The sequence below is a fragment of the Engraulis encrasicolus genome, chromosome 15, assembly GCF_034702125.1.
Source record: "Engraulis encrasicolus isolate BLACKSEA-1 chromosome 15, IST_EnEncr_1.0, whole genome shotgun sequence".
Lineage (NCBI taxonomy): Eukaryota > Metazoa > Chordata > Actinopteri > Clupeiformes > Engraulidae > Engraulis > Engraulis encrasicolus.
In genome coordinates, this window is record NC_085871.1 from 14708174 (window position 1) to 14735673 (window position 27500).

General features: G+C 46.8%; 1 protein-coding gene across 1 annotated transcript in view; it reads left to right on the top strand.

Moving 5' to 3' along the window:
- The window catches only part of sema3c (sema domain, immunoglobulin domain (Ig), short basic domain, secreted, (semaphorin) 3C), a 99925-nt gene that overhangs the window by 18544 nt on the left and 53881 nt on the right, over positions 1 to 27500 (top strand). The window contains exon 3 of the mRNA XM_063217117.1: positions 25450 to 25610. Within this exon, the coding sequence (XP_063073187.1) occupies positions 25450 to 25610 (161 nt within the window). The remainder of the gene's footprint in view (positions 1 to 25449; positions 25611 to 27500) is intronic.

The following is a 27500-nucleotide window of genomic DNA, read 5'->3' on the forward strand; positions in this document are numbered from 1 at the left end:
TGGGGACATTTGTGTGTGTGTGTGTGTGTGTGTGTGTGTGTGTGTGTGTGTGTGTGTGTGTGTGTGTGTGTGTGCGTGTCTGTGTCTGTGTCTGTGTCTGTGTCTGTGTGTGCGTGTGTCTGTGTGTGTAGTAGTACATGCGTGTGCGTGTTTGTGTCTGTGAGTATTTGTCTGCTTTTATGGAAGCCCCTGTGTCCATTACAATCCATCTCTCTCGTCTCTTAGCCAAGTGCTAAGGGAAGAAACTCCCCTCTGAGCTCCCAGTCCTGAGACACATTGGAAGGATGGAATAATGGAGGAATAAAGGGCTGGAATAACAGGGAAATAGAGGAATGGAGGAATGGAGATATGAGGAATGGATGGATGAGGGTCGGCTCCAGCTGAGCGATGGCTCCCCTCGGCCAGGCGCTGGCGCTGGGGCTGGGGCTTCTCCCCTCTGCTGCCTGGAGCTTCCAGAGTGAACAGAAACAGTTTCAGATAGGCCTACTAGACATCTAGCCGAGGTTAGCCAAGAGGAACCGGACGCTCAGTTTCCTCTCTTTGGATGTGTAGAAAGACTCTGGCCGTTCAAACACAACAAATGTCATTACCATTGGAATAATTCCATTAATAACTGGAATAGAAAAAAAACCTTGTGTGTTTACAGCAGAACTTTGGACATTTCAAATGATCCAGATACATTAAGAAATAAGGCCATTGTTTATTTCTAAAGCAATTTTCATGTACAATAGAGGATGTGGATTGGAACTCTGAAATAAATAAAACAGATTCTTGTTAGGCTCCCTTTATTGTTCTTGCATATTCTAGAATAAACACTGGATGCAACAGAGAACAAGATGGAGTTGTGTGAAGTATTTGTTTTAGGTGGACGTGTTGGTTTGGGCGGCCCACATAAAAGCACAGACTTGTGGGTGTACGTAGTTTGGGGTTGTCTTTGTATGCCGCCGATTCTGCTGAATCATTTGGGTTCCAAAAAAAAAAGAAAAGAAAGGAAATATGCAGGCTGGTGGTTTGGTCACCCAATTGCTGTGTTTTTAACAAAAACGTGCCCTCAAATGTTTTGCTGGAATGTCGGAAACTATGTCTGAGCAGCCCCCCCTTTTCCAGTCAGGTTCAGTTGCATTCCGATTCAAATCATGAAGTGAAATTACTCTTTTTTTCTTCTTTTCCTTTTTTCTTCCATAAGAGTAACACGAAGGGTAAGAGTCGACTTAGTCAGAGTGGCCAAAAGAGACGCATTTTCTGCATTCTTTCATCACCAAGATCTGGGATGTGGATGAGGTGACTGGGTCTTGGGTTTGCCAGAGGCTGCTGCCTTCTTAGAAACAGCTCTGGCATTAATCACACATTAGCATCTGCAACAATGGACTTAAATATCCAGGAAATTCTTATCCCAAACCACCTCATCCCATCCCATCAACCAGAAAATTGATCCTATAAAATCGACCCAGCCACCATCTCATGTATGAGTTTCATGGCTAATGTTCCCTCAGGACGGGCTTTGGCCTTTTGACGGCTTGTTATGTCTCTGACCCTCCGCATAGTAATCACAGCATTATAAACAAGACGCAAATGCGACGCTGGCTAGCTGCAGACGCCTTGCAGAGTTACGCAAAGGTCAGAGGGCAAACCTGAAGGGGTCACCCTCTGGAAAAAAAAGCTTGGGTATACTATATGAGAGTGGCAAGACATAGCGTCGTAGAGTCAGTCCCTGAAATACAAGACTAATTCGATAAGTGTCCTATCCAGGGGTGTAAGCATTGATCTTCCATGTAGGGCCCGCGTGACTTGCTCGCAGGACGGCGTCCACAGAAATAGAGAGTATAAACAAATTGATCAGAACCAAGTGTGGCGGCTGAGAGGATGAATGGGGGAATTCCAGAGGACTCCAGAGGGCTGCAAGTTCAGAGGCCTGTCATGGCTGTCGTCAGTGTAGTGGGGAGAGGCACCAACAACTTGGGATGTCTTTGTTTTTTTCCTTTCTGTCTCCTCCACTCTACCTTTACTTCTTTCTCGTTCTCCCACTCTCTTTCTATCCATCTGCACCTCACTCTTTCTGTGTATCCCCCCCCCTCTCTCTGGGCCTTTCACTTTTTGTTTCTTACTTTCTATTCCTCTTTCTGTCTCTGTCTGTCTGTCTAGCCCTCCTTCTCCTCTGCTCAGACATGTGTCTGCTTGTTAACAGCCCTAATTGATTGAGTCATGTCAGACATTCCCTGGCCATCTACTCGTGCCCGGTGCTTTGGTGGCGAGATGATTTCTTTCTCATTCTCTCTCTCTCTCTCTCTCTCTCTCTCTCTCTCTCTCTCTCTCTCTCTCTCCGTCTCTCTCTAGCTTTTATCTTCCTACTTCTTTCCTTTATTGCTGTGTTTTGCTTTATTTTATTTTATTTTATTTTATTTTATTTTATTTTATTTTATTTTGTTTTGTTTTGTTTTCTCTTTTTTGTTACTTTGCCCTCTGTTTCATTTTCTTGTTGTTGTGATGAGCATGTCCCTGACCCCCAGGGTCATCTTTGAATGTCAAATTGCCCCCTTTTTGTCTCATTTGAAGGCCCTCAAATCTATAGCAATCAATATTGACAACGGCGTTTGTTTGCTGACATGTGGAGGTCAATCTGGTAATAGATCAAGCGGATTAGCTGATTGTTACCGTGGCATTGATTTTTGGTTGATTAATTCACAGGTTGCTCCCTCAGGTCTTTTTAAGGTTTTTTTGATGCCAATTTCCTGCTCTTACTCTGTTTTCCGGTGTGCGCATGATGCTCAGCAGGATTAATGGTCTTTTCGTCGGGGGAAAGGGAAATACGTCAGGATCAATTTGGTGGAAACCTTTGGATGTTTAAGACTGGAGTTCCAATCGTAAGTGCTTTTCCCTATGAAAAGGTCAGAACTCCCCCGGTTGTAAAAACGAAAAAAGGCGGGTGAGCAACTTGGGGCTTGGGTTGACGGGGGTAGCTGGGGGGGTAAGATTGTGAAACGAGCGGGGGAAACACTGGGGCAATGGAACAGTACTTCAGCTGGTTTCATGTGGGCTCCAGTGGACTGTTTTATTGGGCCGACGAAAAACGCTTGTCGTCTCCCACAAAATGGATCAAAAGACCAGCAAATAGGAAAAAAAAGCCGGGAGTGGTGGTGTAGGGGTTCAGCTCCGCTCTGGTTCCTGTGTCGTTTCGTAATGTTCCCGGCGACTGTATCAACCGCATTTGTCTCACTTAGCCCTCAGACACATCAAAGACCCCTAGTGACCCCCAGAGGTTCCAGACAGAATGTATGGCCGATCTAATGCAACGTAACTATAACGTTTGAGAGAGAGAGAGAGAGAGAGAGAGAGAGAGAGAGAGAGAGAGAGAGAGAGAGAGAGAGAGAGAGAGAAAGAGCCTGTATGTTAACTTTTCTCCCTTGGCAGCTGTGACAAATGGGGTGACTTGTATAAGATTGCTGCTATATAGCCCCCCCTTTTTTTCTCTCTCTCTGAAATAGCCACTTTATAATGCAGTCATACGCTCTCTCTCATTCTCTCTCTTCTCTCTCTCTCTTCTCTCTCTGTCTCTCTCTCTCTCTCTCTGTCTCTCTCTCTCTCTCTCTCTCTCTCTCTCTCTCTCTCTCTCTCTCTCTCTCTCTCTCTCTCTCTCTCCATCCTCCCCTCCCTTGCCCTCCCCCATCAAACAAAATCCCCAGTAACCAACCCGTATAGGATCCGGTGCAGTGGGTCTCAGAGGAGTTGTTTGGGCTGTTTCGGACAGTAAAAGGGAAAAAAAACCCAGATATTTTACAAGGAGTAGCGAAACGAGAGGAGGCGGAGGAGGAGGGGAAAAGGAAGGAGTGGGGTGAGAGGTGAGCGGAGGGCGGACGGAGGGTCGATTGGCTGGTGGTAACAGGTTCAAAGGCCACGTGTGTGTGTGTGTGGGGTGGGGGCTGGGTGGGTGTGTGTGTGTTCGTGCGTGTGTGTGTTTGAGAGAGAGAGAAAGAGAGAGAGAGAGAGAGAGAGAGAGAGAGAGAGAGAGAGCATACTGCAGAGAGAGAGAGAGTGAGAGAGAGAGAGAGGCAGGGAGAGAGAAAAGAGAACGGGTCGGCGGTGGGCTGGTAGTACGGGGGTTGAAAGGTCAGCGTGGGGACTCCCTGGGAGAGTAGCGTGACAGGTGAAGAGGAGAGCAGAGGCTAATTGGAGCTGTGGAGCACGCGCTCACTAACTCACACAGGCAAGCAAACAGCCAGGTCAGAGGCTCCTGTTTCAGCCTCCTGGAGGGATGGAGAGAGAGAGAGAGGGAGAGATAGAGCTAGAGAGAGAGAGAGAGAGATATAGACAGAGAGAGAGAGAGAAAGAGAGAGAGAAGAAGAAGAAGAAAAGAGACTAAGAAGAAGGAGGAGAAGAAGAGAGCCAGAGAAGGAGAAGGAGGGAAGGAGAGAGAGAGAGAGAGAGAGAGAGAGAGAGAGAGAGAGAGAGAGAGAGAGAGAGAGAGAGAGAGAGAAGATGATGAAGAAGAAGATAGTCAGAGAAGGCGGCAGGGAGGGAGAGAAAGAGAGAGAATAGGGGGCTAGGAGAGAAGGAAGGAGGTCTGGTACGTAGCAGGCAGGGAGGGAGGGAGCGAGGGGAGGGGAGGGGAGGGTGACAGACCACAGAAATCCACACGCAGCAGCCCCTCCACTGACGCAGATAACATGACATACTGTATGCCTCAGCCTCAGTAGCAGCCAGCAGGCTCGCTGTGCAGGACACCCAATAGCCAAGGCACTTAAAGGACAACTTCACAAGGCAAAGGCAAACTGTTGACTCCTGACTTGTGCAAAAAAAAGACTTGTGTGCGCGGTTTGAAACAGCTAATGAAGTGCAAATCACCCTAGATATCATGTTTGCAGAACGCTAACGAAAGCATGGTATAGCAGACTACAGTTTTCTTAATGTGATGTGAAAGAATGCACACTTGTATCGTGTGAAGTATTTACTGGAAGGTCTGTAAATATTAATAAGGTTACTGCAATTTACTGCAAATTATTAAGGAATAGATTGCGCTCAGTTTTTTTCTTCTTTCTTTTTCTTTTCTTTTAGGGCTGTAACGATACACTCAACTCACGATTCGGTTCGTATCACGATTTTTGACCTACGGTTCAATACAACCCACGATTTCTGAAATGTATCTCCACTGAAGTTTGGAAACACTATCACATCAAATCATAAGGTTGTTTTCTGGACTAATGGGTAATAAAACTTTGAAAGGGTGTATCACGATACTGCCTCCTTGTATCACGATACAGTATCGTGACTCTGTGTATCACGATTTCTCGGTTCGATACAATATCGTTACAGCCCTATTTTCTTTGTATTCATACATCGCAGGGTCGGACGTCGGTCTGAGGGATCTATTCCCTAATTCCTTTATTACTTCAGAGACGCACCAACAAGACGGAAGAGTGCGGTGTGTGGAAGATAACTACTGCAAATGACTACAAATTAAGCCAAGAGCACGGCACATTCAGAAGGGCACAGACGTTGATTTATTCCACACAAATAGCGCACATGTATAGTTGCAAACACATTCAATATAGACCAGAGACAATAAACAACTTGGGGATTAATTAAGTACAGTACGCTACACTCCATATCATGCCATGGCAAGTGGAACGAATGCAAAGGTGTAGCATTAAATTCTCTCTGTGTGTCATAACCAAAGATAGGCCATCTAATGTGTCTGGCATCTGGTCTGCAGTATAAGGCCACCGTGATAATAGTCTGGCACCATTGTGACAATGACAAGACCCAGTTATCGAGGCTGGGTACGTGTGTGTGTGTGTGTGTGTGTGTGTGTGTGTGTGTGTGTGTGTGTGTGTGTGTGTGTGTGTGTGTGTGTGTGTGTGTGTGTGTGTGTGTGTGTGTGTGTGTGTGTGTGTGTGTGTGTGTGTGCGTGCGTGCAGGCACACATGCATGTGTGTGTGTGTATTTGTGTACATGTCTATGTCGTATCTTTGTGTCTGTGTGTGTCTATATGTGTGCCTGTGTGTGTAGTGTACAATATGTATGTCTCGGTGTATGTATAGGGTGTTCGTGTTTATAGTGTGTTTCGAGTCTCTTGTGCGTATACAGTCTCTTAGTGTGTACAGTCAGGGCCGCTGACAGCTTTCGCTGGGCCCAGGACAAAGTCACCTGAAAGGGCCCCCTACCCAAGACATACAATGTAATGGGCATCCAATTCTGGGCCCCCTATCTTCATGGGCTCGAGACGACATGCCCCTTTGTCCCCCCCTGTCGACGGGCCTGTGTACAGTATATGTGATGTGAGTGTGGTAGGAGCGAAGGACATTGTTTGAATGCCAGTTGGGTACATCCAACACTCTCTGGCTGTGCCTTGGGAAAATGTGGGGAATGCCGGGCGGTCACAGACATCCTGACGACTTTCTCTGCCCTGTTCTCGATTCCACGCGCCAAGCAGGATTTGTGCGTGTTTGTGTGTGTGTGTGTTTGTGTGTGTGTGTGTGTGTGTGTGTGTGTGTGTGTGTGTGTGTGTGTGTGTGTGTGTGTGTGTGTGTGTGTGTGTGTGTGTGTGTGTGTGTGTGTGTGTGTGTGTGTGTCCGAGTCCTGGGCCAGTCTGAGTGGGTGGTCCTGCTGCCGAACAACTACAGTCTTCCATCTCTCTTTTCCTCGCTACTTTCCTCCACCTCTCATTCCTTTCTGCTCCCCTTCCCCTTCCCTTTCCCCCTCTCTCATCTCTTTCTCTCCCTCCCTCTTTTCTTTCCTCTTTCAATCTCTCCATACCTCCATCTCTCTCTCCTTCTTCCTCTCTTTGGCCAGCCTCTCCCTACTTCTTTCTCTCCATCCCTCATTCGTCCTTCTCTCTCTCCCTTACACCCTTCCTCCCGCCACCTCTCTTTCTTTCCCTCTCTCCCTGTCCTCTAACTGGACATCCTATCTGCCCTGTCAGGTTCACCTGAGTCACCTCGCCACCCAAGTACCAAGCCGTCAATCTCGGAGCAAGTGCCCGCCTGTGTCGCCATCACAGCAGGAGGCAGAGGGCAGTTTTGAGACCGATGCTGGTGGTCAGAAAGAGAGAGAGAGAGAGAGAGAGAGAGAGAGAGAGAGAGAGAGAGAGAGAGAGAGAGAGAGAGAGAGAGAGAGAGAATGTTTGCGTGAGTGTAAAAGCATGACAGAGACAGATAGATAGAATAAGAGGCTATGGTAGAGAGGCAAGAGAGAGAGAGAGAGAGAGAGAGAGAGAGAGAGAGTTACAGATAGATAGATAGATAGATAGATAGATAGATAGATAGATAGATAGATAGATAGATAGATAGATAGATAGATAGATAGATAGATAGATAGATAGATAGATAGATAGATAGATAGAGAGAGAGAGAGAGTTACCAGGTTGCCTGAAGTAGAGCTTTGAGTTGTGTAGCAACGTGTGAAACTCCTGACGCACTTCATTACTTGAGGAGCCATGCGAATCTCTGCCTATTTGTCACCACCCAAGACGGGTGTGTTAAAGTGTGTGTGTGTGTGTGTGTGTGTGTGTGCACGTGTGCGTGTGCGTGTGCGTGTGCGTGCGCATGTGTGTGCGTGTGTGTGGGTGCGTGTGCGTGTGCGTGTGTGTGCATGCGAGCTTGCATGTGCTTCTGTGTGTCTCTGTGTGTCTTAGTGTGTGAGATAGAGAAAGAGTGAATGTCTGTGTACTGTGTGTATGTGTGTGTGTAACTGCACAGTGTGCATACTGTATGTGTCAGAGCAGAGGCCTTATTGGTTGGCACGGGTTGTAAGCTGGGGCCATGGACAAACAGAGGAGAGGGGGCCACCCCACTTGATCCACACAAGGAGCGTGAAATAAGGGGGCGCCGCTGCTGCCAATCCTCCCACTTAAATATTTTATTGCCCGGGAAATTGGAAGGCATGTGGGTATTTGGGGGGGGGGGCATGAGCATGAGGGGGTGTTGGGAGCAATAGGGGTGGGCACGATGCCCCCGTTGGCAGCCCCTTGAGACCATGTGGCACCGGCTGTGTGGGCAGAGATCCCAAGGGGGGCGCGAGAGAGGGAGGGGGGGGGGGGGGGACATATCCCCCACAATTTCCCAAAATCATGAATCCCAATACTCGCCCCCTGCCACCCCACTCCAAAACACACACAAAAACATGAAATTATTCACAGTTGAACAAATGTACTCTTTGACTTCAAACTCACTTTTAGTCAGTCATCTGGACAGTGGATCTGTACCCGTGTGGCGCTGGCTGTAAGGGGGACACGGTGAGGGCATGACAAGGGTTGAGGGCAGCTTAGCAACGGCCGTGTGTGTATGGCACTCCATGCTATGTGTTGGCCCACTGAGTTCGCTTGTTTGTTCCCACTGGGATGTAAGTAGGCAGTGTAGTGGGCCGTCTGTGTGGAGGGGAAGGGTAATTAATCAGACATGCTGTGTGGTAGGAGAGAGAGCTGAGAGAGAGAGAGAGAGAGAGAGAGAGAGAGAGAGAGAGAGAGAGAGAGAGAGAGAGAGAGAGAGAGAGAGAGAGCAAGAGATAGCAAGAAGCAGAGAGAGAAAGAGATAGAGGGTGAGGCCTAAAGAATACAAAGGAGAGGAAGATACAGTATACCGAAAGGAAGAGAAAGAAAAAGCAACAGATAAGGTGTGTGTGTGTGTGTGTGTGTGTGTGTGTGAGAGAGAGAGAGAGAGAGAGAGAGAGAGAGAGAGAGAGGAGAGAGAGAGAGGAGAGAGAGAGAGAGAGAGAGAGAGAGAGAGAGAGAGAGAGAGAGAGAGAGAGACTGAGTCCGGTGTGTGTGTGTGTGTGTGTGTGTGTGTGTGTGTGTGTGTGTGTGTGTGTGTGTGTGTGTGTGTGTGTGTGGGATGCACGTACACACTGCTCTCATTTCTCACAGAGAATTGCAGAGTGCTGCAATTGTTGCCAGCAACCGTGATTCTCTTTTTTCTTACATTTGATTTTACAGCTAATCTTTTCAATTTTACAATCTGTTGAGTCTAGGTCTCTAACCTCCAACAACCAACAATTACACTTTTCCACTTTTTTGGGGGCCTTTTTGGCCAGGATGGTGGGAACTTGAGGTGAAGGCGGTGTTACCCAGATATGGCATCATGGTCCCTTTGTACCGCATCCAAAGATTATCCCTAACTCTCCCTCAACCCCTCCATTCGGAGCATATCTGAAACCCCCCTCACCCCATCCCCCTTCAACCCTTACCCCACTTTTTTGCACCAGCACTAGATGGTGTTATGACCAAATATTTTCTAGCTTCTGGTCATCAACGGTTAAAAAAAAAATCTGATTTTCCCATAGATGCCCATGAAAAAAATATCCTCTCAAGTCTCCTAAAGGGGCGTGATTGACGTCATGGATGAAACATGAGATAGGGCGTCAGACTTGTAAGCCAAAGGTTGCCGGTTCGACTCCCAATCCACCAGGTTGGTGAGGGGAGTAATCAACCAGTGCTCTCCCCCATCATCTTCCATGACTGAGTTACCCTGAGCATGGTACCATCCTGCCACACTGCTCCCTTGGGGCGCCAATGGAGACTGTCCCCTTGCACATATTAGGCATGAATGCAATTTTGTTGTGTGCATGCGTGTGCTGTGGAGTGCTGTGTAACAATGACAATAGGAGTCGGAGTATCCCAGATGGGCTTTTAACTTTCAATTTCCATCTAGACCGTATCCCTATCCCCCCCCCCCCCCATCCACCATCTCATATCATCCCAGTTGACCCCTACCCCTGTTTTACTTATACATAAGCCCCATTTTTAGATGCAAAATCCCACATGCAATGGACATCCACAACCCCCTGTATTGCCCCTCTTCAATCCCCTACCCCTTACCCAGAGAGCATACTGTATCTTAAATCCCCCTCAAACTTCCCTTTGGCCCCTCTGTCACCCTTACCGCACTTTTACCCATAACCCCCCACCCCCATTTACAGGTGCACAGTTGCCTAATAAGACACGATCTCTCTTGACTTACTGTACACCCACGCCATGTTCCCGTAAGACGATCCTGAGGCTTGCATTAAAGAGCCATCAATTTCCAACCTGGCTGCCCTCCCCTTTCCTTTCCTCTCCTCTCCGTCCCGACCTTCTTCTCCACTCAACCTAACATGGAGAAGGAGAGAGGGGAGAAGGAGAGAGAGATGGTGGGACCGAAATGGTACTGCAGTTGCCAACACTTTAACGACGTCTTCCTAATCCCTGGTTCGGGAGGCTACAACACCCGAGGTCGTATAATGTAAAGCCTGTCAACCGTCTCTGGCTTCACATGTGGTTGTTACACTGTGCTGGCTCGGTTTGATGATGTCATGACGATTACCCCTGGAGGTACCTAGGGTGACCTGGGGTGTTGGAATGGTGTGGTGCAGTTTAGTCACATGGGTGACATCACCTGGCATAGCACCCGCCAGCCAGACCGCTGCAATCTATTGGCGCCAGGTCTCGAGGAGCCTTGAGGAGGGAGGGAGGGGGAGAGAGAGAGAGAGAGAGAGAGAGAGAGAGAGAGAGAGAGAGAGAGAGAGAGAGAGAGAGAGAGAGAGAGAGAGAGAGAGAGAGAGAGAGAGAGAGAGACTGAGTCCGGTGTGTGTGTGTGTGTGTGTGTGTGTGTGTGTGTGTGTGTGTGTGTGTGTGTGTGTGTGTGTGTGTGTGTGTGTGTGTGTGTGTGTGTGTGTGTGTGTGTGTGTGTGTGTGTGTGTGTGGGATGCACGTACACACTGCTCTCATTTCTCACAGAGAATTGCAGAGTGCTGCAATTGTTGCCAGCAACCGTGATTCTCCTTTTTCTTACATTTGATTTTACAGCTAATCTTTTCAATTTTACAATCTGTTGAGTCTAGGTCTCTAACCTCCAACAACCAACAATTACACTTTTCCACTTTTTTGGGGGCCTTTTTGGCCTTTATTATTACAGGACAGTGTGAGAGTAGACAGGAAATGATTGGGAGAGAGAGATGGGGTAGGGCTGGGAAATGACCCCGGGGTCCCTGGGGACAATGTAAGCCCAAATGTTTAGCTTAGCTTGCTGCGCCACAGCGCCCCCCACACTTTTACAATTTTTATATTCCGGTTACACCTATTGGGTGCGTTGTAACAAAGTGTGTAACGATATATGACATTATGCACTTACATATTTATTGTCTATAGTGCAAACCCATGTACAGTTGATCTACTGAAACAGGAACTGTTAAACAAGCTGTTACCTTTCTGTAATGACATCGTAATGCAATATATAAGCACAGTCATTGGCATTGTAAATGTAAACACATTAGATCCAAAAGGAACAGTTAAGTAAACTGTTACCTTTTTGTAATGACATCCTAATGCAATAAGTACAGTACCTGTAACAATATTGTCATGGGTTGGAAACCCTTGCTATGCACAGTAAATAATATTTCCAAGTGAACTTATGCACAGATAGAGTATTTACAACACTGCAAGAGTGCAATTACTCCTTCCAGCGTTTTTAAGGTGACCAGTGTAATTTCATCTCTACTGTACAGCACTTAATGTTTACACAATATTGAGTAGAAATAACTCTGAAAATGTTGCACTGACCAAAGAGTAAAATTAACACTATTTTTGAGTGGGACCAAATGTTATCTGAACGGACTAAATCGTCTAAGAGTTATATTAACACTGTTATTTCTTACTGTGTTGAAGTGAACAGAACAGCACTATACAGTTCACTCAGCTGTGTTCCCTCCATAAGCCTCCCCCTTTATGGAGCTCTTTAGCATTTTACGCCCAAACAAATAGCTGCAAAGTTAGGGCCATCAGTCAACATTAGCTGGCAAGTGTGTGTGTGCATGTGTGTGTGCGTGTGTGTGTGTGTGTGTGTGCGTGTGTGCGTGTGTGTGTGTGTTGTGTGTGTGTGAGCGCACGTGCATGTGTTTGTGTGCTGGTGAAAAAGCCCTTCAATGCTCAATTGGCATTCCCCAGTGCTGATATCAGGCCCAGACGCCCAAACTAATGCAAAATACCGATCTCCATTTCATTACCCAGGCGCTCGCCATCTCAGACCCTTGATTAAATTACAGCAAAACCAACATGAGCGGCGGTACGTTTTTTTGTTTGTTTTTCTCCCCTGCTGCATTTTCAGGCTATTAGCTAAATGCAAAACATTTCAGGACGATTTGCTGTTGTGGTTGTTGATGTTGTTTTGCTGTAGACTCAATAACTGATTTTTTTTCAGTAATCAAAGAATTTAAACCATATCCATAGTGCATTTGCTCATTTTGGGGATAAAGTAACATCAGACTCAGGCTTGCGTGAAGAAATGTAATCCTTTCTTAAACCACACTTTGCATAAGCGTCCCATTATTCACATTTACAGAGAAACAAAAAGCCACAAACAACATATGGTCTTGCTACGGTTTCATGGGCCAATGGTTTCTCATACTCATTCATTGTTTTAGTCCTAGCAGAGAAAACGTTATAAAACAAGTCATTAGATTCTTTTATTTGCCTTGATTTGATTTATATTTGAGTCATCGTTGAACTGAACAAAAATGCTGTTGTCATTGCACTTTACAATACATCCAGAATCATTCCAGATCTTGGGGTACATGCTTATTATGTGACCAAATTTTCCATGTTTTGTTGCGAAACAAAGACGACTGATGATGATGAATGGTGGGCTTGAGTGATTGAACTTGTTTATCCGAGTCTCTTTTCAGCGTCACACCCTATAGTGCTTTGTCTCTTTAAAAGGCTGTTGATGTATGGGTAGGGTCACAGCAGCCCAAGCACATGTGAAGAGAATGTAGGCCTTTCAGGACCCTCTATTCCTCTGTCTATCTCTGTCTCTCTCTGTCTCTCTCTTTCTCTCTCTCTCTCTCTCTCTCTCTCTCTCTCTCTCTCTCTCTCTCTCTCTCTCTCTCTCTCTCTCTCTCTCTCTGTGTGTGTGTGTGTGTGTTGTGTGTGTGTGTGTGTGTGTGTGTGTGTGTGTGTGTGTGTGTGTGTGTGTGTGTGCGCGCGCGTGGGCACAATCGCCAGCGTGCCTAGTATGTATACTGCGTGTGTGCACACGCGTCTGTGTACTGAGAGAGAGAGGTCCTTGGGAGTAAAAGACATGTCAGGGTCGTTGCCAGTGGGGACAGCTATAGGTGGGGCGTCCATCATGCGCCGCCAGAGGAATGTTAAACGTGTGTGCATTCATTAGTGCATACATTCATCACGCCAGTCATTACATCCATTATCGCTCTCCTCCAACACTCAACCTTTTGCTGTGGAGGGCAGCAGCAGCAGCAGGAGCAGCGACATTATGTACTCCATCTTGAGTAGGGGTTACTCAACACTAGCTGCCTTGCCTGCCTCCCCGCCTGCCCGTCTCCCAGCCTGCCTGCCTGCCTGCCTGCCCGTCTGCCTGTCTCCCTGCCTGCCTTGCCTGCCTGCCTGCCTTGCCTGCCTGCCTGCCTGCCTGACTGCCTGCCTGCCTTCATGCCTGCCTGCCTGCCTGCCCGCCTGCCTGCCTGCCTGCCTGCCTGCCTGCCTGCCTGCCTGCCTGCCTGCCTGCCTGGCTGTCTGACTGGCTGTCTGACTGGCTGTCTGTCTTTGCTTGCCTTTTGCGTGTTGCAACAACGTCCTCCCATGTCCAATGTGTTAACATCTGTAAGGCCCCCCTCCCAGTGTTCTGTCTTTCTTTTCTTTTTTCTTCATTTCTTTCTTTTCTTTCTTTCTTTCTTTCTTTCTTTCTTTTCTTCCATCAGCAGAAGCTGGCTATGCTTCAGGACCTCCCAGGACACTCTCTCTCCGTCTCACAAACTTGTCACTGTTCTCTCTGTCTCTCTCTCTCTCTCTCTCTCTCTCTCTCTCTCTCTCTCTCTCTCTCTCTCTCTCTCTCTCTCTCTCTCTCTCTCTCTCTCTCTCTCTCTCTCTCACACACACACACACATGCACACAGACACACACAGAGACACACACACACAGAGACACACACACACACAGACACACACAGAGACACACACACACACACACACACACACACACACACACACACACACACACACACACACACACACACACACACACACACACACACACACACACACACACACACACACACACACACACACAGGCCTGTCACTGTCCGCCTGTTAATAATGAATGACCTGCAAGGTCTGCAGACCTGACGAGAGGCCTGCCGTGCTTTTGCTAGCTGCCCACTGCTCACTGTTGCCGCTCTGCTCTGCTCTGCTCTGCTCTGCTCTGCTCTGCTCTGCTCTGCTCTGCTCACCCCTGCTCCTATACGCTTGCCTCAGCTCTCTGCTCGAGTAGCTCCATCCAAATGAAACACAGTTCAAAGGCAGCAAGCAAAAGCATGTGTGGGGCCGAAACATGTGCTCACCACACGCACAACTCCCACCCCGACCCCCACCACAGACCCACCTCCATCCTATTCGACACCCCCCTCCTCAACCTCCATCACCTGTGTCATTGCTTCATTGCAGTTGTTGCTGCTCATGTTCTTGCCTGGTTGTGCAGCTGGTACGGTATGGGAATGATGGGAGCAACCAACGCAGAGTTCGTTGCAATATGCGACCTTGCCTCCTCCTCTTGCTTCTCTCCTCGTACCAGGAAGTAATATGTCATGATGACATCACTGACAACAGCATTATATTTCAATATCTTTTTCTCATTTGCACTTGGGATGGTGAATGAAAAACAGTCCCTCAAAAGTTGTTGTGGCTAGGCTGACAGCTGGGAAACTTTATTGTTTTCTCCACGGAGGAGGAGCCAGGAGGCGGGACGAGGCGACAAGCGCAAATGGAGGAGGCAAGGTCGCCTATTGCAACGCACTCACAGATACAAGTAGACAAGCTTACAAGTATGCAACTAATTTATACAAATATACACAGTGATACAATGAGGCAATTCTTTGTCACATGCAGTAGATACAGTATGCAGTATGAACACATAATAGCACAATTTTGCTGTTGTGTGTTTGGTGAGTTCCACTTTATTTCTCAGAAGTTTGTAAGAACGGTAGACTCTGTAAAGTTAATTTCTACCGCTAGTGTTTGGCGTGTTCCTGTGGCCGTGCAGGTCTGCTCCACAATCACATGGTTGACTGATGGCAGGCTTTGGCAGACACAGCAGCAGGTCCCTATGGACCAGTGACTGCAGTCTAAGGAACATAGGCAGGGGTGTGTTTGGTCTGTGTGTGTGTGCGTGTGTGTGTGTGTGTGTGTACGTGCGCGTGCGTGCGTGCGTACGTGTGGCCATTCGTGCATTGGTGCATGTGTGCACCAAGCCGGAAGACAAGGTGTGTGTGTGTGTGTGTGTGTGTGTGTGTGTGTGTGTGTGTGTGTGTGTGTGTGTGTGTGTGTGTGTGTGTGTGTGTGTGTGTGTGTGTGTGTGTGTGTGTGTGTGTGTGTGTGAGTGTGTGTGTGTGTGTGTGTGTGTGTGTGTGTGTGTGTGTGTGTGTGGTGTGTGTGTTTGTGCAGCCCACCTTCCCACCACATATATAATGAAAGACCTTGTGACTTACTGCACCCCCTTCATTACCCCCACCTCAGTCCTGCCTTCCGCCGCTTAACCTCCCAAGAGGAGGTCTGAATGATGGTTCTGAGGTGGTTCTGAAATGGTTTCAGGGGTTCAGCAACTCCTATTGTTTTAGTAAAGATGTTTTTGAACTTTCCACCTTTATTATGCAGACAGGATTCAAGAGATACAGGAAACAAATGCGTAGAGAGAAATGAGGAAGGATCAGGAAATGACCTTGGGTCGGAATCAAACACGGGTCGTCTGTGTAATGGTAGGGACACCTTCACTCACTGAGTAGACTGGCATCATGCCTAAGCATATGCATCTCACGCTAGTGCATTTCACGTTGTGGTGCAACGCTTTTTCAAGTTAAGTCATGCTCCTCAAACACAGCGGTAAAGCAATTTTATCACGTGACAAAGTTTGCAGCTCCTCACTGACAGCATCGGTGTACGTGTGTAACACCTTCACTCACTGAGCAGGCTGGCATCATGCATAAGAAGTTTGCAGCTTTTCCGCCGTGTCGGCGATTTTCTGTTGCCACAGAGAATTTCTGTTGCTTAACGCGAAAATGCACTGCTGTGCCCAGAGGTGTATCTTGCCCCCAGGCTAGGCAGGCAGCTGCTTAGGGCCCCCAAGACCCTAGACAGCTCAGACTTTATTACAGTAGTAGCCATATTGTTTCAAATGTTCAGTCTTTTCCATTATCGCTTGGGGCCCCAGCTGACCCTTGAATCGCCTCTGTCTGTGCCCTGACCAAAGCCATCCTTAACCCATTGATGCCTGATGTTGCGTTGCGCAACATGGGCCTTGGCGCCTGGAGCTGCATTACGCAACATTCAGGCTCATGAGATTTGAGACAACTTCATTAAAAATCTCTGTTTGTTTGAGATGAATGAACACATTCTAATGAAAGATGAGGGTCTTAGCGTTTAAATGCAACTTCCTGCATATTTTTATGTGCTGTAGAAGCTGAGATATTTCGGCTTTTATAGGCTGAGGGCAGCTTTTCTTAAAAAGGGCTCAGGCATTCAGCACACTTTTTTGCGGGTGCCCTAGGCGTCAATGGGTTAAACCTAACCTGTCATACGCCGTTGTGGAGCTACCGTAACTGTTAACTTGCAAAGGTGTAGTGCACACACACAATACACTAGCTGGTTAAAATCGGTGTGCGTGTTATCTTACGTACTTGTATGGTGCCATGTTGTACTGAGCCACGGTACAACAACTCTTACTGTTAGCGCATGAATGGCACTTCCCATGACGCCTTTTTGTGGCATTCCATTACATTTAGCAAGGCAACTTATATGCTGCTTTAACAGTTCAAACATGACTGAGTCCCTCTCACTGCTAAGAATTGAATTGCTGAGAATTGTTTTTGACCTGTAATTTGTTTGTCATGTTGTGTCATGCATAGTCAAGATCTGGCTCCTTCACCCCTCCTCTTCATGGGCTTTGTTGATAGCTCATGCCATGTTCTGGTAATCTTGTCAGGCCATACTAGGCCAACACCCGTCCCCAGTGGAGCTGTCTACGCTCGTGCCCATTGCAGTGCTTGTCATTAAACCACATCTGAACAAAATAAACACATGCACATGCGTCCAGCCACACACACATACACACCCACACATGCACACACACACACACACACACACACACACACACACACACACACACACACACACACACACACACACACACACACACACACACACACACACACACACACACACACACACACACACACACACACACACACACACAGTGACCCTACTACACCATCATACCACCCGCTGCCCTGCTCTGTCATTGTCAGCATTTGACGTAGAATCTCCATCTCGCATCTCCACAACTGTTTGTGATAAGACCTGCCCCCCCCCCCCCACACACACAGTCATAAATACATACATACTCACACACACACAGCAGCAGCAGCAGCTGATGTCACAGACAGGGCACATGTCCAAACCCGTGACTAAGCGCGCACATGTGGCGTTCAGGCGTTGCATCCATACGGACACATTAATCACTGCAATGAAAAATACCGCCACCACCACCAACACAGCAGAAACACACAGCAGCAACAGTAACAGCAGCAGCATTTACTTGAGCTGCGCTGTACATTAGAGTGAAGGGAACTATCTAGCTTCCCATTGCTGTTCCTGTGGTTTAGAGTTTCGAGAGCTTTGTGATTTACACCCGAGTAAGCACCATAAAGTCTTCTGTCGTCTATCCAAGAGGCTTAGCTGGTTTTAGGGGCAGGGGATGGGATGGGATGGGATGGGATGGGTTTTGAGGGGGTGTTTTTTGTGTCCGCTCTCGACCGTTCTTAGTCGTTATTTTGTGGGTTTTGTTCTTCAGAGTGGGTGGCGGGCGGTGGGTTTGATGGTACCAGAGAGTCTGGCCAGAGTCGCTCGTTTGGAGATACTGCGAACGGCATATATCTCTCAGGCTGTCAACAGGAGGAGCTCAAGCTCGCTTGAGGCCCTGGGTGAGGTAACGAATGAACAGGGGACGTTTTTTTGGAGAGTTTTTTTTACGGGCTTGGGAGTTGGAAGCGTGATGCTTGCTTTTGCGGATGGTTTTGTGTCATAAAGTTAACTCGATATAATTTAATCCCTTTTATATTCGTCATCACCGTGATAAAAACGCAGTCACACATGAGAGAGAGAGAGCTCGTGGGAGACATCCAAAACCAAACGACCGCACCCCCGAACTTAAGCCACCCGTCGGCTCGCACAGTATCTCCTCCGCTTATCTCATCTCAAGATAATGATAACGTGGGTCTTGTGTCAGCAGTTAACCTTTGCTCCAGTGAGCTTATGAGGAAGAACAAAAATGCCGTTTGCGACAAGGAGATAGGCATCAAGCTAATGGGCTATTTGATATTTCCTCTCTGAACGACATGCCATTAAAGGTGTCATGACATGGACATGTCATTTTACGCCATTAATATGACTCCCCCCTCCCTGAATTACTGTGGGACCTCGACTGCCTAGACATTGAGAAAAGCAATACAAGGAATGGCTGTCAATATTTATGTAAATAGAGCTGATGCTTGTATGCAGAGCGACTTTGTTATTTTTCAACTACAGGGATAGTGCACCTGAAGCATTGTTTGCATGCACAAGGACATTTCTCCCATTTATAACGATGTATTGATCACTAGCTAGTTATTCCCTCACCCACTTGTCTTGGCATTTTAGCCTTTACAGAGTTAGGGCAGTTTAACACAGTGACCTGAACCGAGTTGGAGATACAGGGAGATGATCTCAGGTCAGAATCGAATATATTAGTCGATGCCTTGGCCCACTTAGCCCTCTGGGTCATAGCCCTACTTTTACAATTCAAATTCAAACCTTCAACCTTCTGATCCCAAGACCACAATCGGTAACACTTTACAATAACCCTCATCCAGTGATTCTCAAACTGTGGTTCAGGAAGGTAGCCCAATTGGGCCCAAATAATTGCTGTTGACTGTTTATTTGAGTTTTATTGTTTATTGGCGCAGAAGTAGGCCCCGGACATTTGTGAAAATTTCAAGTGGGCCCCACTGTTGGGAAAGGTTGGGAAGCCCTGCCCTAATCACTGAGCCTGCAGCTGCCCCACAGCGTAAGAAAATAAAACGTGCGCTTGTGACCTGGAGATAAGCATCGGCCTAATGGGCCACTTGATATTTCCTGTGTGGCAGACACGCCATTAACTTTCACCTCCCCCTGGATATCGCAGGTGCAATAGCCCTGCACCTGACCGGTGTAAAGCTGCACAACGCAGCACAGTATCCGCCTGCTCGTGGGAATGTTTGCACTGGCCTGGCCGCCAGTAGTCGTCTGTGTTGATCTGGGCAACAGCTCCAGTGTTTCAACGAGTCGGGGGTCTTAGATGGAGGAGACATCGGACACCGCCAGTGTACTCTACTCTCCAGGAAGAGAGAGGAGACTGAAGAGAGAGAGGTGGAGGGAGAGAGGGAGGGGGATGGAGGTGTGTGATCGGATGGGTGGAGGGAGGGAGGCTCCCCTCTTTCATCCGTTTATTCAGCACGGGGTGCCAAGGTCACCTGACCACATCCTATCATTTCTGCCCGTTGTTGCCTCCTGGCCGGATGAGATGGGTGAGGAGGGGGTAGAAACGCCAGCATGTCCGATTGATTGCCTTGTGCAAGCAGCAGCAGGAACAGCAGAATGATTAAGGAAAAAAGGGGAAAAAATTAAGTGTTTTCAAGAACATCAAAGGGATATGAGCTTTTACAACAGGAGGAATAATAAGGGGACAAAAGAAAAGAATAACTGTTTCCATAGCAAACTTTAGAGTCTTCCCAACAGAAGCAACCAGGGGACGAAAAAGGAAGAAAAGCTGTTATTTTAATAAACTAAATAGCCATGTGAGTTCCACAACGAGTGGATTAGTAGTGGGAAGTGTTGCTTTCATAAATTTCAATCAGTGTACCTACCGTGTGCCATACCCTGACACACAAGCATCAGACGTTTTGCATCTCCACCTCCAAGTGTTTATCATTCGTCTCTGTGGACGGTGGTCTTGAGGGGCAAACTGACTGTGTTAGAGAAGACAGACAAAAGGCTCATTGCTGAAGGACCTTACTTGCCTTCAAGACCAGCCCTTGGTTTTTGGCGAGCGTTCACTCAAGCAAACTTTCAGATGTTCCTTGGTCCTCTAACACGGATTTGTACTGTACAGTAAGCAAGTAGCTTATCCACTTTCATAATGAAGCAGCTTTTGATGGATGACTTAATTAACTATTTACCTTACTGTTTAAGACATGAATTTACAAGTTTATCCATCCATTTTACAACTCAATTTTGTTTGACTAGCTACTTACCTTTCCTTTTACCACTAGACCACCGCTAACTTTCTTTTTTACCACTATCACATGGCCCATGTCATAGCAGTAGGCCTATACTGTCTTACAAAGTAAAATGGCAGTCCATTGTTGCTGAAAATGAGTTCGTATGAGTTTAATGGTTTAATGGAGTTATATAAGCAGTATATCAAAATATTAAGTTAATTAAAAACAATGTGGTAATATAAAGTAACAAAATGTATGCATGTCAATAATCTACCCAAAACAACATAGCCTGGACTACAGGATCATTTTAAAGTCATTTTACTCAGTTTGGAGCTCTGTACAGTTACTGCCTCTTTGTTTTGCATGGCAGTATAGTATTATGGCAGTTAATTCTTTTCTACCACTACTATGCTGTGCAGCTTTCCAATGGCGAAATAGTGTGCATTATGAGGATACTCAAAGACATCTGAACCAATTTCTTGAGCACAGACGCTTGATGTGCATGCATTTTGCCTTTGTCATTGTTTCCCATAGAGTTGTACAAGGTCAGCACAATTGCACTTGACAAGAAAATCAGATTCACAATAATCAAATCTGTAAGTTACACCTAATCACTGAAATGTTTAATCATACACATAACTGTGTAGCAGATTTGGGATAAAATGTGAAAAATGTAGACCAGCGTTGTAGGCCAAGAATTGAGATGTAAGAACACGACTCAGTGGGATTAAGGTGACATGAAAATATTAGTTTTGAAAAATCCACATATGCTTATGACAGGTGGTGAAATATACAGTCTGGCAAAAGTCCTCAGACTTCGAGGCTTTCTACCCCCAAAGGAATAATTTCAACAAAACATCCCCAGAAAATCTCTCCCTGACTCAGGGCTGAACTAGGTCAAGAACCCGGCCCGGGTATGGGCCGCCCCAGTGGGCCGACCCATCTAAATTGTAGGCTCCTCTCTTAGGGAAAATAAAAAATAAAATAAAACAAAAGAAACAAACAAACAACCAAAAAACAAAAGCATAGAACCCTGAGGACTGGTGGCTGACCGGGAAAATACTTTATATGCCAGAAGACCGGTCCAGACCTGCCTTGACTGATTTTTACAGGGAAGGCTTAATGATACTGTTTTGGCCCAGGAAGAGGCACGGTGTGTTTGTAATTAGGACTCGGTTATCCTGTCAATGGTATATCACTTTATCTCCCTCCCTCCCTCTCTGCCTACACACACGGCACGGCAAATGCATGCGTGCACGCACACACACACACACACACACACACACACACACACACACACACACACACACACACACACACACACACACACACACACACACACACACACACACACACACACACACACACCTCATCTTATCCCTCTCTCTCTCTCTCTCTCTCTCTCTCTCTCTCTCTCTCTCTCTCTCTCTCTCTCTCTCTCTCTCTCTCTCTCTCTCTCTCTCTCTCTCCTTTTACATCCCTCTCTATTTTCTTCCCCACCGTCTCTGTCAGAGCAGGTTAATCCTGATGAGTTATTTTTGTGTGCTGTTGTGGTTGCTTTAATAATTCTTTCCCTGAGCTCTTGTGAGATACTATCACGGCGGCGTTTGAAGCCCGATGAGGCAGATGCAATCTCCCCCTCGCTCCTGCAGAGTTTTAGTCTTTATTAAAGGAATAGTCACAGGATGGGTCCGAGTCTGACAATCTGAAGATTTTTCCAGTCTTACAGTATACTGTACAGAAGATATATATAAAGCGAGCTCCTGTGTGGTTAGATGAAACAGTGTTTAATCAGTGAGGTGTGTGTGTGTGTGTGTGTGTGTGTGTGTGAGAGAGAGAGAGAGAGAGAGAGAGAGAGAGAGAGAGAGAGAGAGAGAGAGAGAGAGAGAGAGAGAGAGAGAGAGAGAGAGAGAGAGACAGAGAGACAGAGAGACAGAGAGACTTAACAGTGTTTCATATGCATATTCAGTCTGTGTGTCTGTGTGTGTGGTATGCTTGTACTTGTGCATTTGCACCCAGTCCTCCCTTTGACTCATCTTGAATTGCTGCCATGTTTATTATCACGTAGGATGTTTAGAATGTGTGTGTGTGTGTGTGTGTGTGTGTGTGTGTGTGTGTGTGTGTGTGTGTGTGTGTGTGTGTGTGTGTGTGTGTGTGTGTGTGTGTGTGTGTGTGTGTGTGTGTGTGTGTGTGTGTGTGTGTCTGCGTACATGCGTACATGCGTACATGCGTACATGAGTGCATATGTTCCTGTACTGCATGTGCATGCATAGAGTGTACAAGATGGAGCATATTGGGTGGATACAGTGACTTGGATAAATAGGAAGGAATGGCTGAAATGTTTCCTCTCAATCCGTGTTTGGAGCTCTCCTTTAGCTTAGCGATGAAAGGCAGTGCAAAGGCCTGCCAAAAACATGCCATGGCGTACAGCTAACAGCTACCACCAGTCTAGGACGGAGAAAACCACTTCTGCTCTCCGGGCACCAAAAGGTTCTTTGTAACCGCTCGGAAAGTGAGATCGTGAAGAATCAATAAGTGACTTCAGCCAAAAAAAGGAGAAGGAGAGGCTGGGCACCACAAATTGTTTGTTGAACCGCGTGGGGCGTCGAACAAAGGATGAAAGGAGCCCTGAAGGGAAGAAAAAAAGGAGGAGAGAAACAAAAAGAAAAAGGAAAAGAAACAGCACAGACCAGCACAACTCTTTTGCTCCCTTGCCCTCTCATTGCTGATTGAGGGAATGATAAATATTCATAAGGCCTTTCAGGGTGAAGAGCTTTGATAGTTCTTCTCAAGAGCACTTTCGCCCTCGCATTCTTTCTCTTTCTTTCGCTACCTTTCACCCTTTCTCTCTTATTCCCTCTCTCTCTCTCTCTCTCTCTCTCTCTCTCTCTCTCTCTCTCTCTCTCTCTCTCTCTCTCTCTCTCTCACACACACACACACACACACACACACACACACACACACACACACACACACACACACACACACACACACACACACACACACACACACACACAAACACATACACACGCAAGGCCGCTGACAGCTTTGGCTGGGTCCGAGATAAAGACATCTGTAAGGGCCCCATACCCAATAAATATAATGTAATGAGGATCCAATTCTAGGCCCCCTCTCTCCCTGGGCCCGGGACAAGTGACCCCTTTGTACCCATGTGTTGACTTCCCTGCACACATGTTCCCTTTCTCTCTTTTATTCTGTGGTGGGGTGGGGGCCTCCATAAGCGTTAAGTGAATGAGAGTGTGCACTGCCCTGTACTGAGTGTCTACTCTGATGCCTACAGGGGCTTTGGGAGTTTGTGAAAGACACTCTTTCGAGCACCTCTCTCTCTCTCTGCCTCTTTTTTCCACACAGCCCTGTTGTTAGATAGTAAGGGGGAGGGGGAGGGGGTTGGAGAGATGGATGTGAGGGGCACTGTGAATTCCTTCTCTTGCGAAAGCCGAAAGCCCAACTGGGAAACTCCAACTCCCATTGTCATACAGCACTCCACAGCACACAAGTGTACACTGCACACTGCACGCAACGGAATTGTATTTATGCCTCATCCGTGCAAAGGGGGGCAGCCCCTAACGGCGCCCAGCGCCAAAATATTATTGTAAGCAGCTCCATTGAAACCTATTCATTTTTCACTTGTCTGTGGTGGTGCTGCAGCTAGTCTGGGATAATGAGCAAATTCCGCTTATATTCCGTTTCTCTGACACAGACCACTTTGATACTTGATCTTGACTGGCTGAATCCACTGTCTTTATCGACGATGGACCAATAGGCCCCCTTTAAATTGAGGGCCAATCCCCAGGGAAACGACAACAATCTGCCTCTGAGGACTGTCGGCCCACTGGGAAAATACCCTGTATGCCAGATCACCTGTCCATCCAGCCCTGTTTTGCAGTCTCTCTGTAAAGTGTGGAGAGGCAGCCTTTAGCTTCTATGCTTCACAGCTTTGGAACCAGCTTCCAGATGACGTAAAAAATGCACCCACTATTGATAGCTTTAAATCTAGACTCAAGACAAAGCTGTTCTCAGATGCTTTCCCCTAGCTCAAATTCTTATTTATTTATTTAGTTTTATTATTATTATTATTATTACCTTATATAATATATTACCTTATGTTTTATCTTAATGTTTTACGTGTTCTTTGACTCTAATATAACTCCTTCTTTCTTCCATGTTTCCTTTCTCTTTTTTTGCATTTGTTAATCTTGTGAAGCACATTGAGTTGTACCTGTGTATGAAATGCGCTATACAAATAAATTTGCCTTGCCTTGCCTTGCCTTTTGAGTTTGGGGGGAATGGGACATGCTGAGATGGCGATGGAGGCGGAGGTGGAGGTAGAGGGGTGAGAGGGAAAGTGGGGTTGTGGCTGTGGAGGTACAGTAGGATGCTTGGCATGCATTCTCCTGCAAGGAACCCCCCTGGCTAGAGTTAACGCTAACAGAAAGTAGAGCTCTCCAGTCAGTGGCTGGTCTGGGCTGCAGATGCTTCATGATCTTTCACAGTCTTTCACTCTCTCTGTCTCTCTCTGTCTCCCTGCCTCTCTCTCTCTCTCTCTCTCTCTCTCTCTCTCTCTCTCTCTCTCTCTCTCTCTCTCTCTCTCTCTCTCTCTCTCTCTCTCTCTCTCTCTCTCTATCTCTCTCTGTGTCTCTATCTGTCTGTCTCTCTCTATCTCTTTATCTCTCCTGACTTTTTCTTTCTCTAACCGCCTCTTTGTCAGTCCCTCTCTTTGCCTTTGTCTGCCAGTCTGTCATACTCTGTCTTTCTTCTTTCTCTTCCTATCGGTTTTTCTTTCACTTAATCTCTTTTCCATCTACCATCTTTCTCTCTATATTTCTACTCTATTCCTTCCTCTTGTTTTTCTCTTATAAGAGATATACTCTTGCTCTTCTTCTCTCTACTGTAAATGTCTTCTCTGTCACTTGATCTCTCCCTCTCAGTTTTTTACTCTCGCCTCTCACACACCTCACTCACTCAATATTCATAATTTTTTCTGTGTGTTCGTGTGTGTGTGTGTGTGTGTGTGTGTGTGTGTGTGTGTGTGTGTGTGTGTGTGTGTGTGTGTGTGTGTGTGTGTGTGTGTGTGTGTGTGTGTGCGCGTGCGTGTGTGCGTGCGTGTGTGCGTGCGTGTGTGCGTGCGTGCGTGTGTGTGTGTTCATGTCTGTATGTGTGTGAATGGCAGAGCTCCAGGCATCTCAGTCGTTTGAGCACTACACGCTGTCAGAGAAGCCCATGGACTATCGGATACTGCTGATGGACGAGGATCAGGATCGCATGTACGTGGGCTGCAAGGATCACGTGCTGTCAATGGACATCAACAACATCACCCAAGGCACGCTCAAAGTGAGTCCAGACACTGTGTCTTGAAAGAGTCTTTTCTATCCACTTAGCAACTTAATTGGTTGTCAATGGGAAATTGCATTGCATTGCAACTGCATTTGCAACTAGAGATGCACCGGATCCTGATTTTTAGGATCCCGCCGGATACCGGATCCACTGCTTAAGGTCCTGCCGGATCCGGAACCGGATACCGGATCCTATGAAAGAGTTGAAACACATAGCCTACTCACACGTGGGCCCTTTTTGTCACGTTGGCTCAAACTATTTTGACTGAAAAGCCTCGGCTACCGGATCCTGGATCCTGGAACCGGATCCGGATCCTGTGAAAAACCCTATTATCCTGCCGGATCCGGATCCGGATCTTGGATCCGGTGCATCTCTATTTGCAACCAACTAAGTTAGCAAGAGAAACGCACCCCTGAACATTATCTAGTATGCTAATAAAGGCTTTGATGTCACACCAATTGTTAGCCAGGCCGCACCCTCCTAGTGACGCAACACCTTCAGTGTTTCTTCTAGTTAGGTCAAGAGCGTTACAAATATTGTTTCTGGGCTCCAGAAAAATCGGGAACTCCTTCAACTTTGTCGAGAATCAAACAATCAGTAGCAGACCAAGGGAGGTGGGTCAACCTTGCTGTTTGGGAAATGTTAATTGTTATGCTCTTGGTCAGATCAAGTCTCGAAGAGGTTTGAAAGTCGATGATAATCAGGCTAAAAAATGTTAATGTTTTGTTTCTAATTTACCAAACAGTGAAGTGTTTCACAGGTGGTGTACGCCATGAAGCGACCGTACATCATTGTCATGGATGCTGAATACAAAAACTTGTAAAAGTAAGAGGGGAATATCGGCGCACACAGTTATAACTCCCAAAACAGGAATTTTATAGGCGTTCCTATGACAACATTTCCCGACACGGTCTTTGTCAGGTGTAACATTGACAGCTGCAATGTGCACATATTCCCTTCTGTCTTTTATATACAGTACTCAAAGCGAGGCAAATGCATACAGGCAAATGCACTCCATACATGGCCCATAAACTGCACACATGACAGTGGCTCAAAAAACATAGCGAAAAATTCTCAGACATTCCCAGACCTTGAGCTAAAAGCTATGAAGCAAAAGCCAACTCAAAAATCACATCATTAATAGTTGTCGGCAGCCATTACGCCGAACGGCCATTTTTCTTCACTTTCTCACAACGTCGACTCCCGTATAAGTTACATTCACAGACCACGCACCAAATAATCTGAGAGGACAAGCTAGTCATTGTTTGTCAGTGGTCCCCATAAATCCTGTACACTGCATGTGTTATTAGGCTAACGTGCAGGGCAATAAATGGATTTATTTTCCATGTACTGGTACTGTATAAATGTGGTAGAGCCCTGCCATGCTGGTAATGTGACAATGGCGAGTAATGATGGTGATTATAGTCGCTCACTGTAGTGCACTCAATAGAGAGAGAGAGAGAGAGAGAGAGAGAGAGAGAGAGAGAGAGAGAGAGAGAGAGAGAGAGAGAGAGAGAGAGAGAGAGAGAGAGGTGGAAAAAGGACATCTCTGATCTCTGGTCCTGAATTAGCCCATCGGATAATGGAAGGTGGGGAGAGACACCCACACACAATCTCTCTCTCACACACACAAACACACGCACACGCACACACACACACACACACACACACACACACACACACACACACACACACACACACACACACACACACACACACACACACACACACACACACACGCACACACGCACACACGCACACACACACACACACACACACTCAGTATGGCTTCATACTCAGAGTGCCATTATTCTATTCAGTAAATGTCCCTGGTAATAGGTGGGCCTTATTTATATGTAGATGCACATGTACAGTAGATAAATCACA